This window comes from Prionailurus viverrinus, chromosome E3 (assembly GCF_022837055.1).
Source record: "Prionailurus viverrinus isolate Anna chromosome E3, UM_Priviv_1.0, whole genome shotgun sequence".
NCBI lineage: Eukaryota > Metazoa > Chordata > Mammalia > Carnivora > Felidae > Prionailurus > Prionailurus viverrinus.
This window is the reverse complement of record NC_062576.1, coordinates 13,679,809-13,698,236: the sequence shown is the minus strand read 5'-3', so window position 1 is coordinate 13,698,236 and position 18,428 is coordinate 13,679,809. Positions and strand designations below refer to the sequence as shown.

Sequence of the window (18,428 nt, the reverse complement as noted above, 5' to 3'; positions counted from 1 at the left end):
AACCAAGACAGACCAAAGCGCCGTCCGTCACCTGTCAAAACGTAAGCAGCTCCTTCGTCTTAGTGTATTCCTGGGAAGCATCACCACGCAGAATTACCAGAAACAAGGACTCTTTTAAATAAACTCTATTTCCTGTCATACGTAAGGCTGATTCTTTTCTGGGCAACACTCATTTGAGCCTGATTAAATTGCCGTGATGAACTTCAGAGTTGAGACTGCCCTTGAGCTGAACATCTATCTGATCTTTAATTCTACTACCCACTCATTTCTTGCAGAGCTCACAATTCTCTTGGTCCCACCGGAGCAGCCGCGTTCAGGTTCTGCATCAATATGTTCAGTGCTGAATTCATTTCTGCAGGGAGTCCAGTACATCTGAACTTTCCAAAATCATTTGGCCCCCATTACTGGTAAGCACTGCTCTTAAATAGGCTGTAAGTCCAGCTAATAGGCTCCATAATCATAGTTGAATCGAACAAAAGGGTCCAGGAGAGAAAGCCATCAGTCATTTTTATTCCCATCAAATAAGCTGCAAAAGGCAGAAACTTTCCGATTTCAGAACCTCATGGTCTCAATTTGATCTTTGGGACTTATTAGAGAGGCAGGAGGACAGGAGGAAGAGACCTACCTAAAAGTGTGCAAAATCCTCATATCCAAAAAAAGAAAAAAAAAAGGCTTTATTGTAAATATAATTCAAGAAGACAGAAATAAAGCAAGTTCCAATGAAATCAACTGGAGTTTTGACAGACTTCACCAGAAATGCTGGAGGCCAGAGCACTTTAAGCAGCTTCCTTCCAAAGAGGAACCTGATTACTTATCAGCATGGGGCAGAAATGTAGAAGAGGTGACTATGTTGACAGGTTCACATTCTCCTTTTGTCTAACTGATAAATAATCAGAGGAGTCCATAAACTTCTAAAACAATGACAACAATGATAATAATACACCTCTGGGATGATTTTCAGGACTTCCTAGGGAATTCCTGAAGTTTCCTTTAATGATAATCTTACCTTCAAATTAAATTATAAACATAAATAGGTATGGCTGGTATTTAAACCTCAATGCATCTTAAAATGAATCTTTATTTAAAAAAATTTTTTAATGTTTTTTTTTAATTTATTTTGATAGAGAGAGACAGAGCATGAACAGGGGAGGGTCAGAGAGAGAGGGAGACACAGAATCCGAAACAGGTTCCAGGCTCTGAGCTGTCAGCACAGAGCCCGATTCGGGGCTCGAACTCACAGACCACGAGATTATGACCTGAGCCGAAGTCGGACGCTCAACTAACTGAGCCACCCAGGTGCCCCTAAAATGAATCTTTATTTAAAAAAATGTTTTCTAGGGGCGTCTCTCTCTCTCTCTCTCTTAAAAATAAATAAGCATTTAAAAAAATGTTTTCTGCATTTGTGTATGTGAAGATACACACCACTACTATAATGTACAAACATTCACACTGAAAGGTTAGGGTTACTCTGCTGTGCTTGGTTAGATCAAGTTGGTTTAATGCAGAATATAACAATCTTGGCTTCTTGCTTAAAGGTAACAGGGGGAAAAGTGCCCACAAATGTCAGTAATGTGCACAGATCTACCTCCTACCTAATGGTAAGTTCAGATGTATTGTGTTAATGAGGAGTGGTTCGTGCCCATGATCAGCTGCAACTTCTCCTAAAGCCCAGTATTTCTAAAATGTTTTAATGTTTATTTATTTTGAGAGAGAGAGAGAGAGAGAAAGAGAGAGAGAGAGAGAGTCTGAAGCAGGTTCCAGGCTCGGAGTTGTCAGCACAGAGCCCGACACGGGGCTCGAACTCAAGAGCTGTGAGATCATGACCTGAGCCGAAGTCAGACGTTTAACTGACTGAGGCACCCAGCCACCCCTATATTTTACTATTCTTAATAATCCATTTTAATTCATCAAATTGTGTTTGGGCACCTGGCTGGCTCAGTCAGAAAAGCATGGGACTCTTGATCTCAGGGTAGTGAGCTTGAGCCCATGTTGGGTGTAGAGGTTACTAAAAAAATAAATTAAAAAAATCATGTACAACTGAAAATAATGTATGTTGTGTGCATTATATCCACATGATCCATTAAGGAGTGAGTGTGGCTCTCGCTGAGGAATTTTTATCAGGAGACCTAGTACTCAAGTAACTTCTTCTGCAGCTCCAAACTGTGTTCACAAAAAGGACGCATCAAAATGTATTTATTGAACACTAACTATAAAACACAGGCCTTACTCCTTTAAAGCTTATCACCGTGTCTGGAAAAACAAAAATTAGGTAGAGGAAGGAAATAGGAGAAAACATGAGGAGGACACGTTTCAAACATGCTCACCTAACTGGGTATTGTATGGAAACCAATCCGACAATAAATTTCATATTAAAAAAATAAAGAAAACATGCTCACCTAGAAGATACAAAGCACACGTCCCAGACGTCCCAGAGGACGTGACTGTGTCGTGCCATGGGGAACAAATGAAGACGAACACCAGGGTGGACGGGAAGCTGGAGGCCTGTGCTCCCTTCCCAGGGGTTCCTGAAGCTGGCAGAGCTTGGCAAGGCCGTCTAATCAGGTGCACCCACCCCCTGGAACCATGACTCCCATGCCAGGAACTCCACGAGCCTGGAGGGCCTGGTGGCTCTGGTGCTCACTGAACAGGAGCCGTGAGCCTGACAGCAAGGGCTCAGCTACCATAGCAAAGAAGCGGAGAGGGGATGGCACCAAAGAATACCATATTTTTAGCTTGATACCAGGCGTTGTTCTTTTTAACAGATATTTAGGTTTCTAACAAGACTCCTCACCGTGTTGCTGACATTGCACTCCATCACGTACCTAGTCTGGGCTCTGACCTGCAACAGAACGATAGAAGTCTAGACTCTTGTCTCGCAAAGACCTTTTTCTCCCTTTTAAGGGAAAACATGGATGGATCTGTTGATCTCTCCCTCAAACTAAAAGCTCCCCTTCTAGTACTATCTTCGGTAAAGCACGCTCGCTTGCATGCCTTGGTCCATAAGGCAACCGTGACAGGGCAGGGGGGTGCAGGGCCCCTGAGAATGTTTTCATACTTCGATGCCACATGTCTGAGTGCAGTTCTGTGTTACAAGGACTTGAGATCCAATCTAATTTCTCATTTCTAATCCTCCTTAAAGACTCTTCTGTAGCATTTACCACCCTGACCACTCCCTAATCAGATTTCTCTGGAAAGTCCCTCCTCTATCTACCATTTTATTATTATTGCTACTATTGAAGTATAGTTAACATGCACTATTACGTGACTTCCAGGTGTAGAGCACGGTGAGCCAATACTTACTATATGTCATGCTGCACTCACCACAAGTGCAACGGCCCCATCACCATACCAGGCCATTACAAAACACTGGCTGTAACCCCTACGCGGTACCTCTCATCCCCGTGACTACTCATTCCATAACTGGAAGTCTGGAAGTACTCCCTGCTCCTCATTCTTATTTACTCTTCTCTCACCTCTCTGGAAGCGTGTTCTCGACACCATCCCCCTCCTCCCACTGCAGAAGAAACACTCAAGAGATTCTATCCTACTCTACCTGCACAATCTGTCTCATCCAAGAGCTTCGATCCATGCCTCTCTGGAGGCAGTCTTCCAGGTTACAACTCCAGCTTTGCTCTGCTGGGTCTGGCGAGACCAGTTGGCCACTGGGAGGACCCATCCTCAGGGCCCTCACTCTCTGTGTAAGTCATACCTGAACTCAACATGGCCCTCACCGCTCTAAACCACTGACCCCAACAACCCACCCCTCCAGCCTCAATCCCACTGACAAACCCAAGTCTATTTCACACCACAAACAACTGCTCACTATTCCAAGAACACTCTGCTGCCCATCTCACGTCCTTTTTCCACATCTTCGTCTGATGCAGTCTTAACTATCTCTTAAAGGGCAACTGCCCAAGTTTCTTCCTCAATCTGATAAACTTTTCTCTTTTTCTTTTTTTTTTTTTTTGAAATTCAAGCCCATTATTAACCTTTTATGCCACTTACAATGCTCTAACTTTTGTTATGATCACTTGCAGGGTTTTCTTATTTAACCTACAAAACAGATTCCTACATCCTGGAAGTTGTTTAGTCAGGAGACATTTATGAATTAGGATGAAATGGTCACAAAACTCATGTTAGAGAGAGAACTCAAGAACTCCTTAAGTGGGATCACAGCCATCTGATGCATTTGTGCAAATATGGAGTGGTCTTATTTTGTTTCTCTCACAACTAATATTTTCTGGGAATTCTTCTGAATGCTATACATGCATATTCTTTAAAGACATTTCAGGGCCGCCTGGGTGGCTCCGTCAGTTAAGCGTCCGACTTTGGCTCAGGTCATGATCTCATGCTCCATGAGTTCGAGCCCCGTGTTGGGCTCTGTGCCGACAGCTCGGAGCCTGGAGCCTGCTTCGGATTCTGTGTCTCCCTCTGTCTCTGGTCCTCCCCCACTTGTGCTCTGTCTCTCGGCTCTCTCAAAAATAAATAAAAATATTTAAAAAATGAAAAATATATTTCATATAAAATTCCTTAGGCTCTGAGCTATTTGCATCTCCAGTGACGATCACAGAAGCAAGTACTCAAATGTTAGGAAAAAGGAAAGTGAAGGGAGAAAGTGAAAGGCGGAACATTTCAAACATCAACAAGTCTGAAAATGACTTAAGGGAAGGTCCAAATGTTAGCTGCAGAGATTGGGGCAGATTCTAGACAGATCCCCCGGAATTGCTCAAAATTTATGTTCTCAGATAAAAAGGAGAATGTGTGTATGTATACTGTGGTAGAATATACGTAAAATCTACCATTTTAACTATTTTTAAGTGTATAGTCAGCAGCATTAAATTTTTTACAGAATGTTTTTGTCATTGCAAAGTGAAACTCTGTACCCATTAAACAATAACACCCTCTGCCCACACCCCCCACTCCCCCCACCGCCCCTTACCCCTGGCAACTTTGTCTCTGAATTTTACTACTCTAAGTATCTCACATAAGTGGAATCACACATTTGTCCTTTTGTTTCTGACTTATTTCACTTAGCACAAGGTCTTCATCACCCATGTGGTGGCAGGTATCAGAATACTCTTCCTTTATAAGGCTGGATAATATTCTGTTACACAGACATCCTACACTTTGTGTATCCATTTACCTGCAGACGGACATATGGCTTGCTCCCACCTTTGGAGTACTGTGCATAATGCTGCTACGAAGAAGGGTGTATGAGCATTTTGAGTCCCTGATTCCAATTCTTTTGAGTATACACCCAGAAGTAAACTTGCTGGATCATATGGTAATTCTATATTTAGTTTTTTTGAGGAACTACCATGCTGTTTTCCAAAAAGATATATTTATGGTCTCTAGGAGACTTAACCTTTTCAGGCTTTCAAGGCAAACATATAAAATGGGACATGGGTTAGATCAGAAGTCCCTTACCTCTCTAACGTTCTGATTGTAAAACACAGAGTTATAAACCCACCACTGACCTGGAGCCCAAGCATTATCAACCTGCCCTCTGTCCCCACAACAAAAAGGGCAAACTCAAATAGATGAAGCCTCTGAAGCACAGAATGAGAAGCCCTTTTAAGGGAAAGAAGGAAAGAAGAAAGGAACAGAGAAGAAAGAAGCTGAGGGTATAAGAAAAGAGGGCAGGAGAAAATGTGGAGATCTTAAGACAGAGAAGCCTTGAGTGGCAGAATGAAAACGGGAGCCATTATTTGGGGCTCCCCACGCACCGCCCACGCACCGGCTGTAGAAAATGCAACAGCCTAAAGACATCCAAAGAGAGGCTATTAAGAAGCACGGCAATTCAGTTTCATGGGGACAGGTGCCCCTACTATTATTCATTTCTTCATTCTCCAACCTATAAAGTAATTTAATCATTTAACCCATTTACCTGGTTCTAAGATCCCCCCTAACATTTTCTAAAACTTCAAGTAGAAACATGGAATAACATTTCTAAAAATTTCCCTTACCAAATAGCCTACACAAAAATGATGGAATGTTAAAACCTGCCCTGTGCCACTAAGTCAGTAGCGACTGGACTTGATCTCCTTGTACTTGAGTCTTCATTCCCCTGACTCTGTGTTCAAGCAAACATATAAAGTTTATGAGATACTGGAGTTCTAAGCTACAGAATGTAATCGTAAGTAAAATGATAATGGTAGTAATATCATCACCATCATCATCTATGGGTAGAAAAACACCAATCCTTTGGAAGTTTTACTTTTGAACCCAAACTAGAACCAATCACGAGAATTTTAAACTCATTCATATGTTGCATTATACATGAGACCTGAAGTGTAAATACTTAGAATTCCCTTCAGAGACACTCAGAAGTAACTAGGAATTAGAGTCAAACTCAGAATGAGAGAAAACCAGGACGTATACCTCATCTGGCGCCTTTCCCGCCCATTACAACTTCCTGTCTGTTTAGAAAGGTTCTCTTTACCCAGGAAAAGGGTCCCCTTGCTCCTGCAGTTCAATCCTCTCCAAGAACTGATGCAGCAAGCATTTGCCAGGACTGCTGCCCCTGACCAAAAGCTGGCAATGTGCTGTCAGGCCTGCTTCCCCATGGATGCAAAGAAGGACCCCGAGTTCGTAAAAACGATTAACGAATGAAAACCAGAGAACCCCCTACCACTTTGTAATTTGGTTTAATCATTTTTAAATTTTAAAAGACTACATGGTAAGTGAGTGGTACATATAAGAAAAAAAACGCATTTTTCAAAAGATGCCAATGAAAAGAAGTGATGGGCCTTCAGAGGCGCCATATGACATATCCCATCAGGAATTACATCTTCCCTCTGATATTTTCATCCAAGTGTTTATTAAACAAGCTCCCACTTTCATCCACATTATTTTGATTAATGCATGCAAAGGTTCCAGAATTATAGAAGAGAAATCTAAGGTGATTGTGCATTAAAATAAATGAAAGGATGGCTCCTGGTTTACAGGCACTATATTTCATGACTAAAATGCTTCCTGCCATTTTTTTCCCCCCGAATTTAACTGCAACACACTTCTCTTGGCTTTGGTTTTGAAGTAATGATATAAAATTCATTTTATCTCTTTTTCAAGCCTGGCTCTTTCATACATAACATCAGACTTGTCATATCTGAGGAATTATTAAAATAAGACGGAGCCTGCTATTTCTGAGCAGAAAAGCCTCTTTGAGCCGGCATCCTCAGGAGAGACGCGGGCTCAATCTCATTAGTTGGTGCTGAGACGCGTCCTAGTCTCCAGGTTCAAGGTGATGAAAGATTAGGGCGTTGGGCCTTGTCTCATTTCGTATGCAGCACACATCCCTCCCTGCCCGTGAACACGAAATTACATTGAACCTGGGGAGTCTAACTCCATTAATTTTAAATGGAAGATTAATTTAACAATATGCGGCAGATATTTGTTACAGACCTATCATGTAAAAGTGACGGTTAGCAATAAATTGTGGTGACTCATACTGGCCAGTGGCCCTGGCTCAAATAAATCAGGAGGCATTTACACATAATTGCTGTTTTTAAAGACAGGGATATGGGTGATGTGTTTCTTTGATGAAAGATTGGGCAACCCCATTCAAAGGAACAGCAGCTGATATTAAAGCCACAGTGCCATTCTGGAGGGAGACATTTTTGATTAGTATTTCTGGAATAATCATTTAGGAATAACAAATACTGTACTGATGTAGCGTAATCTCTCTCTCTCTTTTGAAACCTGTGTAATAATTCTGAGGCATGAAATTGTCATGGTATTTTTGTCAATTTCCTTAAAGTAATTACAATAATAATACCCTCAGAAATGACAATTTGCGAGAGCTGAAGAGAGGATGAGAAGGGAGAGGCAGAAAAGGTATCAATGCCGATAAGGACAAGCAATTCTATTGATTTTCTAGAAATAATTACAATAATATACATAAATAATAATTTGCAAGGCTCTGGGAGGGACAAAGAGGGACCATGGCAACTGGGGAGAAGCATTCTGAGGAAGAAAGTGTGGGATTTTCTTTTTTTAAATGCCATTTCATACAGCTTTCTTGACACATTTTTTTTTAAAGCAAATTCTCCTCTTCTCGAAGCAACTGAGGGGAAAGAAAGAAAGACACAGAATGCCCTGAATGCTTAACTACTACAGGGTAAGCGATGCAAAAGAGAAGCCAAGGACACTGGTTGCTGGCAGCACTTGTCAGGAGAGGCTCCGGAATGGAACCATCCAGTGTAAGGGTCTGCCTGCCCTCTCATCGAGGAGTGAGGGTGTTATTCTAATCTCCTCTCCTCTGCGAGCACCAGCCTGGCCAGCACTTAGGGGAAGGATGCTCAAGGACTTCTGTCTTCAGTCAAGTCCAATGTGATAGGAGCTTTGCTCCTGTCTCTTTTAAAAGATTAAGGTGGGAAGAGGGCAGGGTGAGGATTATGTGTCTTCCCTCCATGCACCCTCTTGACATACTCAAGGGACTGCTGGGAAGTCGGGATAAACACCCGTCTCTCAGAAGCACACATCATTCCACTCCACTCTCTTTAGCAATAGGGGAAGCAAGGGAGGGAGGAGCAGCACTTGAAACACTACTTGACACATCCCCTGGTTCCAGTCTTGAACCCCTCTCCAGGCTGTCCTTCCTCAGAGCCACTGGAACAAGCTGGCAAATCAGATCAGAGCACTTCCATTCTGTAAATCTTTCAAGGGCTCCCGGCTGCCCACAGAATTAAGTCCAAACTCCTTAGCCTGGTATACAAGGATATTCACTCCAGCCCACCACATCTCTGGCCACTCTTGACCCTGCTGATACGTGAACGTCACACTCCTAAATGCTCAACTTGTACATTTCAGGACTGGCATATACTGCCATACCACCTTTTGCATATGCTGTTGCCTCTGCCTTGAATATTCTTCTTAGGTGTCCTCTTCTGGTAAACTCCTATTCATCCTTCAAAATCCAACTCCAGCACCATACTCTCTGCGAAGGAGTCAAAAAAAAATTTTTTTTTTTCTACTTGAGATCAGGGGCCTGTCCTATTCATCATTCTATCCCCAGCATCAACCCAAGGAAGAAAACATGTAGATGTGTAATCACATTTGTTAAATTCATTAAAAATGGCTAATTTTACAGAAGATACTTCACAAGACTAGGAAGGATGGTTAGGAGAGAGGGGATAAAGGAGAGAAAGAGTATGCTGATATATTCAGGGATCTGTTATTTATCATGGTGATCAATTCTGTTTTGATTTACAATTTCACACATCAGTGTGTGGTAGTTAAAAAAGGAAATAGCAAGTAGTAGGGCTCAGATGCTAATACTGGGTCCCTCAAGAGCAAAAGGGTTTGGTTTATTTTAACAGGTTATGAGAGGGACGAGGTGGTAAGATGGCAACATAGCAGAAGCAAAAGCAGTAGCAAGGAACATTTACTAATGCTTACCATATGACCACACTGCTCTAACGGCTTCACGTGTGTTCACTCCTTTAATCTCTGAGAACCTTGATGAGATAGGCTCTCTTATCGTCTCCATTTTATAGACAAGAAACCGAGGCACAGAGAAGTTAGGTAACTTGTTTAAGGTCATTCAGACAGCAGGTGACAGAACTAGGATTTCAATCCTAGGCAGTTAAGCTTCGAGCTCCCTCAAAGAATTCTTTTAGGAGCCGGTGGGTCCTTCTGCCACCCACCTGTGGCATGAGCAGGAGCCCACTTTCTGAAAAGGAGGCTCTGAACAAAAGCACCAGGGAAGGAGCAGACCAGGAAGGTGCCATGGCAAAGGGGAGGACTGTTCTTTGAGCCTAGGTGAGCAGTGGAGTCCCAAGAAGACCCCACCTGCCGTGAGAAGAAGACGCTTTGTAAAAACCCACACATCAGGCAGGGTCTGGTTATCGCTGCTGTTAGCTAGTAGCCAAGAGACTGCAGAGGCTCAAAGCAAATCTGGGTTAAAGACTAAAATCGGCTCAGAATGATACAATATTATTGAAGAACAGCTTCGGCGGACTTGCACTCATATGTACGTGCACGGGAAGTCTTCCTCGGTAACCACTTGGGACGAGATGATTAAAGTCTGCTTTCTGACATTTCCTAATTGGGAGTGAATCTCCTTGCAGGTGACAAAGTGAACACTCCTACAATTTACAGGGCAGGTATTTTAAAGAAATCACTGCCCATATGTGTATATTCAGTATACCTTTCTTATTTGAGCACAGTCACCGGAAATGTAAATTTCACTCCATGAGATCTGAAACATATCTTCAAGTAGCCAATTTAAAAGAATAACTAGTCCCGTGTAGTAATAATGATGATAATAGTAACAGTAATGATGATAAACTAACCCCAAAGGTGATTTCCTATACTTCTATTGTAACTTTTCTCTAAAGATTGCCAAGTTATTAGAAAACACTAATTAAACTACATAGTTTCCCCAAAGAGGAAGCTACAATTATTGTTTTGTTGTTGCTGTTTTTCAGATGGATGATTGAGGTGAAGAGATAAGAAAGCTAATGTTCCCTCACTGCAGCCTAAACCCAGAAACCTCATCTCCCTTCTCTAGAAATGCAATTGAAACATGCATGATTGAAACAGCACCACTATTTAATCAACAAATGATGGTCTCTAACTTAAAAAAAAAAAAAAAGTCTGTGCTAAGCTACTTATGGAAAGAAAGTTTACTGGGATTATAGAAGAAAAACCAACAAGCTATTGTAACTCTATTAGAAAGAGTAACAACAAGCCATGAGATAAATCCTGAGACATGGAGATGTTTATATACTTAGAGCTTTTAAATATAAACTCTTCACCTCCTCTCTTCCCTAGACTCCTGGTCAATTTAGTGCAAGACAAGAACACAATTTACTATCAAGAAACACTCGGATGTCATAAAAGGTGCTGGAGGTGCTGTATAAGGATCAGACCTTTAAGGAAGAAGAAAACATACCCCATGCTCTAGTCGTCAAGGAGAAGTCAGGGCTAGGGTGTAAAAGAGTTGATTAAACAACAACAACAACAACAACAACAACAAAACAGTATCTTAAATTTACCACTGATACCATGGCTGCCAGCACTGGATGCCTCTAACTAGTTCAGTTTTGTGCTTTAATGTTAAATTTCTTATGGGAGCACATCTCCTAATTAGAGGAATTGATAACTGCACTGTTCCATAATGAGGCCAATACATTTCAAAGTCATTAAAGATAACCAAGGCAATAAGTCTGGGTTTAAGCGGCGTTTCCTCAGATTTCACAGTCTGCATGTTGCAAGTGTAGGGGGGGGAAAAGCAATCCCTGCCTAGTCAACTGTAAATGCTGGGTTATTGGAATCTTTAAAACAGGCAGCAAGGAGAAAATTACATGGCCAAATCTCCTTTTTCCAGTTAATGAAGAATTAAGACTCCCATTGACCACATTAGAAGGTTCACCGGGGGTCTCAGCTCTCCAGAGCTGGTGTTTGACAGCAGTGTCAGTGTATCTGAGTCTGAACGCGCAAGTGCATGACAGAGGATCATTCATAACTGTCACATCTACTTATCTCTCTCATTGTCACCCAGCTAACGAAATTCAGGCCGTGGAGCTGGCTGCCTCTGTCCCTCTCTCAACCCAGCTCGAGGAAAAAGGCATTCCAGAGCCCATTCATGTCCTATTATCACGTCAGCACCTTGTGAATCTCCCCACAAGAGTCAGCATCGCTTCCTGTAATCTCCCCCATCCAAGGGAGAAGACAAGATGTCCCTGGGACTAATGTCCGTGCAGACTGCGTCTGGTGTCAGCATTCACAAAGAACAGCTCAGAGAAATAATGCAACAGAGAAAAGATTTTTGAATATGTTATTCCATATTTCAGGGGGAAAAAATTCACAGCATTTGGAGTTTATCTTTGACTGGTAATGAGCAAATGCCATTTCTATGCACTGAACAGCAGTAAGTGTGAGAGGGTTTCATAATGCAATTTGCTACAGAACACAGATATTTAAACTAAAAGAGGACAGGCTGATATAGGAATGTGTGTAACCAAACCAATCAGAAGATTTTGAGGACAATATAGCACAAAAAGAAGATACAATTTGATTTGCAAATATTATCACCGAAGCAGCTTATCTGCACAGAAGAAAAGTAGTTCGGTTATTAACGTGTCGCCAACAATAGAAATCAGAGTTGGTATGACGAAACGTGCCCATTTTGAGACAGGCAGGCCATCTGCAAAATGGCAAATGGGCTGTGTCCTGAAGCAAGTAATTTGACATGGAAGTGCTGATGTGTTTTCGCATCTCAGGCTCCTGTGAAACCAAAGGAAATAAAACACTACCAAAGGTTATTTATGATAAATTCACATTTGGAGAGCTCTCCTTTGTTACTTCTGAAATTCAGACAATGGCACCGATTTCAGTGCTGCTTCACGCAGACTTTTTTAAAACACAAAAAGTTCCCACATAGTCATTTAGGGTCAACCTCCACTGGATTAATCTTTTTTAATTTTATGTCTTCTTATACGAACTTTTAATTGAAATAAAATTCATATAACATAAAATTATTCATCGTAACCATTTCAAACTGTATACTTCACTGGGTTTTAGTATATTCTAAGGTTGTGCAAATATCACCACTATCTAATTTCAGAACATTTTCATCATGCCCAAAAGAAACCTGTACCCAATAAGCAGTCACTCCTAACTCCCTTCTCCCCACAGCCACTGGCAACCATGAATCTATTTTCTGTCTTTATGGATTTACCCATTCTGAACAGCTCCTATAAATGAAGTCACACAGTATGTGCCCTTTTGTGTCTGGCTTCTTTCACTCACCATAATGTTTTAAAGGTTCAGTATTTCATTCCTTTTTGTGGCTAGGTAATATTCTACATTTTGCTTTCCCATTCATCTAGTGACTTATTTTGATATGCCACGTTGTGTTTATACATTTATAAGGTGATGGACATTTGGGTTGTCTCTGCTCTTTGGCTGTTATAAATAATGTTTCATGACCATTCTGTGCAAGTTTTTATAGGAATATAGGTTTCAGTTCTCCTGGGGATACAGCTAGGAATGAAACTGCTAGGTGGCCACGTAGAGTTGTGCAGGTTGTACAGTGCACAGCCCAGAAGAAGCTATTCAAACTGCAGCCACAAACTGGACAACTTACAAAGCAGCCTTATTTGACATGGACCTTACTGAGAAAGAAATTGATTTATTCTGCTTACTTTAGAAGTTAGAGTTGTCATAATAGATTTGAATGGCCTTTGATGGCAGTTTTTCCTAAATGAATCACATTTAAGGTAAGAAAAATTATAATTTTCAAGTGGTTGGCAGTTGTCAGGCTTAAATAAAACCACGATAACACTTTCAGTCACAGTCAATATTCAACAGCCCAGTCATTCAGGGATTAATGCTTCTGCTTCCGGGCCACCTGCCTTCATACCCCTCCCTGCCTCCCTGACACCCGCATCTTACACATTCTCCTCATCAGCAGCCCTACTATAGGTTGCAAAGGACTAATGAGAATAATAAAAAAGAATGATATCCGTTCAGCTGCTCTCTAGGAGAACCGATCTAAAAAGTTCAGGAGAAGAAGGGATTCAGGAAAAGACGCAACAGTTTTATTTTCTTCAGTGATTATTTTTCCATTCCAGCCCTAATTCCTCACTATCTTACTTATTCTTCTTAAGCACATGATCACTTAGGAAAATACACTAGAGTTTACTGTATTAAAAAAAAAGACAGTGTGTACTTAATTTATAAGACACTAGCCAGAAACAGTTGTTCTCACGTAGGGACTGGATTTACAACGTGAGCGCCTTCACAACCATGGTCTGGCAACAGTGGCTGCCTGTAAACCTGCCACGTCCCTTCGTTTCCCCATTCTTTTTGTTTCAGCTGTAAAGATTAGCAGTAAGGCTGATGATAAAATTATTTTCAATCCTTGAGGTTTTAGCTATAAGGACTGGAAGTCACTACTGTCTTCAGATTCAGGCAATCAACACTATTCTTAAAAAACAAAACCATCAATCATAAGAAGTAAGATATGTTTGGGGAACATGAGTTAACTGGAAGGGGAATGCCCTGAACTTGAAGGTCTGGCATGATTTCCAGAGGCCACACGCTGCTCGAATATTGGGACAACTTAACTCGCAACCTATTGCCACTTCTTAAAAGTACTGGATCAAACTTAACCGAAACTCAAGTGTCTAACTATCCCTCAGCCTCCCCAGAAAAACATTCTGGTTTTGCCTTATCCCTCTGATATTTGCAGTGCAGAGACCATGTCATTCCGTCTGATTCTTGGTCTGTCTCTGTGTCCTCGTCCTCTAACACATCCCTCCTAAAACTGTCAATTCTTCAAGGGAAAGACAAAGTCCTCTCACACTGCTCCCATGCTCACGCACAGACCCCTCCCTTCTGCAGTGGCGTTTTGCAATTAGTCCCACCGTCCAAACCTTCAGTATTAAGAAACAGTTTGGAAAACTAGGTGATCTTAGTGAAAAGACAAAATTGCCATAAAGGAAATACCCAGAGCCACCACCACCGCCACAACAAAACGGACACAAACCATTTTGGCCAGCAGTTTGCTAAAGAATGCAAACATTCACAGGCGGACCAGAGGTTCCAACACAAAGAGCAAAAAACACCCTAGGAAGACTTTTTTTGCGACAGTGTTTTATGAACGCTTCTAGTCTTCCAACATGATAGAACTGGGGAGAAGAGAAAAAGCAGCACTGCCAACTGGATCAAATTACTAGTGGAACAATGCAAGTGAAATGTGTCCTTCTTTCCACACAGTTTTGTAAACTTCAAGACAAAAATAAATTGCATGACCCCCTGGTAGCTTCCATTAGAACTTATAGGAACAAATTGTTTGCCTCAAGCTGGGTGGAATATACATTCAAATTCAGGCTCTTGAAGGAAATTATTAAGTAGAGTCATATTAGCTTTCTCTGAAGCATACTCGTTTCCAGTATTGCCACTGTATAGACCAATTATGATCCCTTTCCATGCTGAGAAATGATTGTTCTGCTAACACAGTCCTGGTAAGAATCAAAAGCACTACATTTTTAACCTTGGGGGATTTTCGTTATTGTTGCTCCCTTGCCAGTTCCTTCAAATGGAAAACATCTTCCATTAATCTAAATGCAAAATTTGTTTCGGCTTTCCAAAGTTACCTGAAAAATGTTAAGCACAAAGCAATAAAGTTTTTATGCTCTTAAGACCACTAATGCTTTGAGCTTCATATTCATTTTGAAGAAATGAACATTTTATGGTTCACAGAGGAATAGCTACATGAATAATATCTGAGATTATAATGCATCTAGCAGAAAAAGATTAAGTTTATGTAAACTATTTAATCAGACGTGAAATTTTCTCTAGAGAATAAAAATTCTGACCTTATTTAAGTTTACTTTAAAAATATCAATATTATGTTTCTACCAAGGGAACCCACCAATTTTCCTATTTACGTAATATAAATATTCATTAGAGACAAAACTTAACATAAGATGTACTGTACTGACCCAAGGATGTTGTAACAGATGACCCTATATCATATAGAGATCGGAAAAGAAGAACTCTGGGTTACTTATTTGGTTTCAAATACTTAGTTGCTAACCTCTAGGTGATGGACAAACCATTTAGGTGACTGTCATTACAAAAGAGTATATGGTTGAATATGTTATATTAAAATCCCTATGTTTTTATTACACATATTTCTTAAGAGATAACATTTTACACAAATACACAGGGCTGAAGTTGAACGAATAATATTTAATGTAATTTATGTATGTCCATCAAGTTAATTTCTATGGAAGATCTCAAAGTTGATAAATAGCATAAATGATCTATGATTATAATCTATAGCCCACAGACATATATATCATAGTAGGGCCCAGAGACCCCATATCCAACCCCCGATAACCTAGAATTGCCCTCATTATAAATGCAGGGACTCATATTATAATTCTACTGTAACCAGTTATGAAGAAAGGGCCTACATGGAATCATCTTAACATGTAACATGAAAATATTTGAAAACTGTTTTTGTTTTTTGCAACTTATATCTTACAAAGAGATTTCAGATATGACAGTTAAAATTTTCTTTCTGCTTGTTTCACCAAACATACACATGATAAAATCAGTTTCTATATACTGTATCTTTCTGAAGACATAGCTACACTTCAAGAAAGTTTTAAACCTTTCCTTTTCTTTAATTTGACATAAACCCAGGTTAATACATGGAGCAAAGAAACTCAATTTCACAATATCAACTAAGATATCAGATCTTTAATGAAACATATAAAAAAGTTTAAGCACATAAAGAAGTTAAATAAGAAACTGATTATAAGACACTAACCACAGAATTGTAATGCTTGCTTTGCAAAGAGTGTGGATTATTCATTTTTTAAACGTATCATATGATGAAATATTTTTAATTAATATAGTATATCCTATGTGCTTTAACTGTGCCGACTTTCACTAATATAGAAAAACCCTAATTTTTCATTTGTGTACTTTCATTAATATAAAATTAATAATGTGAAAATAAAATTGTTTTTTACTAGAAGATAACCTGAAAACCAAAATGGAAATAGGAAAAAAAATTACCAGTCAGATAGACAACATAAAGAAATGAACCGTGTCAAACATTATTTAGAAAACAAAATGGCCATCATAGCCATCCATGAATAAAGTGCTGCGCCTGACTCCTGAACTCTGAGTTCCTACTAAGCTTTTCAAAATGTATTCTCTGAATCCAAATTTCACCTGCTGAAACCTGTCAAATACCAGCAATGATAAAAGCAGTAGGGAGTAAGTGAGATCAAGAATTTTATTGGGTCCATTAATTTTGATCCAGCTGAGTCCACTGGAGGAACTGATATTTAAATCAATGGTTTCAATATGGTGACATACATGCTTTAATCAGGATATACATATGAGATCGTAGAGAAGGAACATCTACTATTTTCTCTGACCTCTACTCTTTTAGCAGAAATGGGATGAGAACAGATGTATTTTTTAATCAACTTAATGATACTGAGGTATAACACACATAAAATCAAAACGTAGCCATTTGAGGTATATATTTCGATGAGTATACGCACACAAACACACCTGTGAAACCATCCCCACAATCAAGAGACAGAACATTTCCATCACCCATGTTCCCTCATGCCACTCTGGAACCAAAGCTCCCAACCTGTGATCCCAGGTAAACTGGTCTACCTTCTGTTACTAGAGTCGTTTGTTTCAGAATTTCATAGAAGTGGAATCACAGAGTACTTTTTTGTGTCTGACTTTTATTTCATTCACCACAATGCTTCTGAAATTCACCTATGTTGTCGTGCACGTCAGGATTTTTGTTTCTTTTCAGTGTTTAGTAATAGCCATTATCTGGATACGCCAAAATTTCCACTTATTAATGGATAACGCTTGTTTCCAGTTTTTGGCCACACTAAGAAAAAGGCTACTACAAACACTAGTGTACTAGTCTTTATATAGGCATATGTTTCCATTTCTCTTGGGTAAATACCTAGGAGTGGAATTGCTGGGTTGTAGGGTAAATATACACAAAAATTTTACTAGAAAGTTTTTAAAAACTTTGTAAGAAGATTCCAAATTAGGACAAATGTCTTGATTCACAGTTTTAACCAGGATTTTAATTATGATCCTGGGACCCCTTCCTTCTCCACATATCCACACTTAAAAGATATTAATTTGGATTTGACTCAAACTAGTTGGCACTTCTTTTTCCCAATATCGTGAGGCCAAGATACAAATGAGTCAACAGCTTTGCAAGATCCAAGCAAAAGAAGAGCTCCAAATGATCTGATTCAAATTGAAGTAATGCCAACACTTAGCACTTACAGAAAAGTCCTCTAAACACTCTTAGCAGACACTACTCTTCTCAGCTCATCCGTGATAGGAAGTGGTCAACAACAAGAAGGCATCTGCTAGGGTAACTGGCACCAGATTTGACTCATTATTCTGTCAAAGGCTCTGGCATACACACTATGGATCTGGCATGAACATCGACAGGCAAAGAATCTGGCAAAACTACCAAGGGGAGAAGGAATCAAGTGTGGTGAGGACTGAATGCACATTGTCCCTCTTCAGTGGGCACACCAGGTCACTGACCCCATCATGAGCTATGCTCTATGCCACTCACTCATCATCAATTCAGTTGCAGTCATCTTTTCTTTTCTTTTTTTTTTTTTAAAGTTTATTTATTTATTTTTAGAGAGAGCAAGCAAGAAGGGAAGGAACAGAGAGAGGGAGAGAGCAAATCCCAAGTAGGCTCCACATTGTTAGTGCAGAGCTTGATATGGGGCTTGAACTCACAAACCATGAGATCATAACCTGAGCCAAAATCTAGAGTTGTATGCTTAACCAATTGAACCACCAAGGTGCCCCGCACTCCTCTTTTCGGATGAGCTGGAACACATCAGCGATCAAGTTTAAGTATTTTTTATTTATTTTTAAAATTTTTTATG

General features: G+C 40.2%; 1 protein-coding gene across 6 annotated transcripts in view; it reads right to left on the bottom strand.

The window, feature by feature from the left end:
• AUTS2 (activator of transcription and developmental regulator AUTS2) overlaps positions 1 to 18,428 on the bottom strand; it is a 1,124,374-nt gene that overhangs the window by 467,538 nt on the left and 638,408 nt on the right. The window contains exon 2 of one of the 6 annotated variants that reach the window (XM_047838418.1): positions 8,836 to 8,938. The exons of the other annotated variants lie outside the window; for them this stretch is intronic. Coding sequence (XP_047694374.1) covers positions 8,836 to 8,844 — 9 coding nt within the window. The 5' untranslated portion in view covers positions 8,845 to 8,938. The remainder of the gene's footprint in view (positions 1 to 8,835; positions 8,939 to 18,428) is intronic. 6 annotated transcript variants of the gene reach the window in all.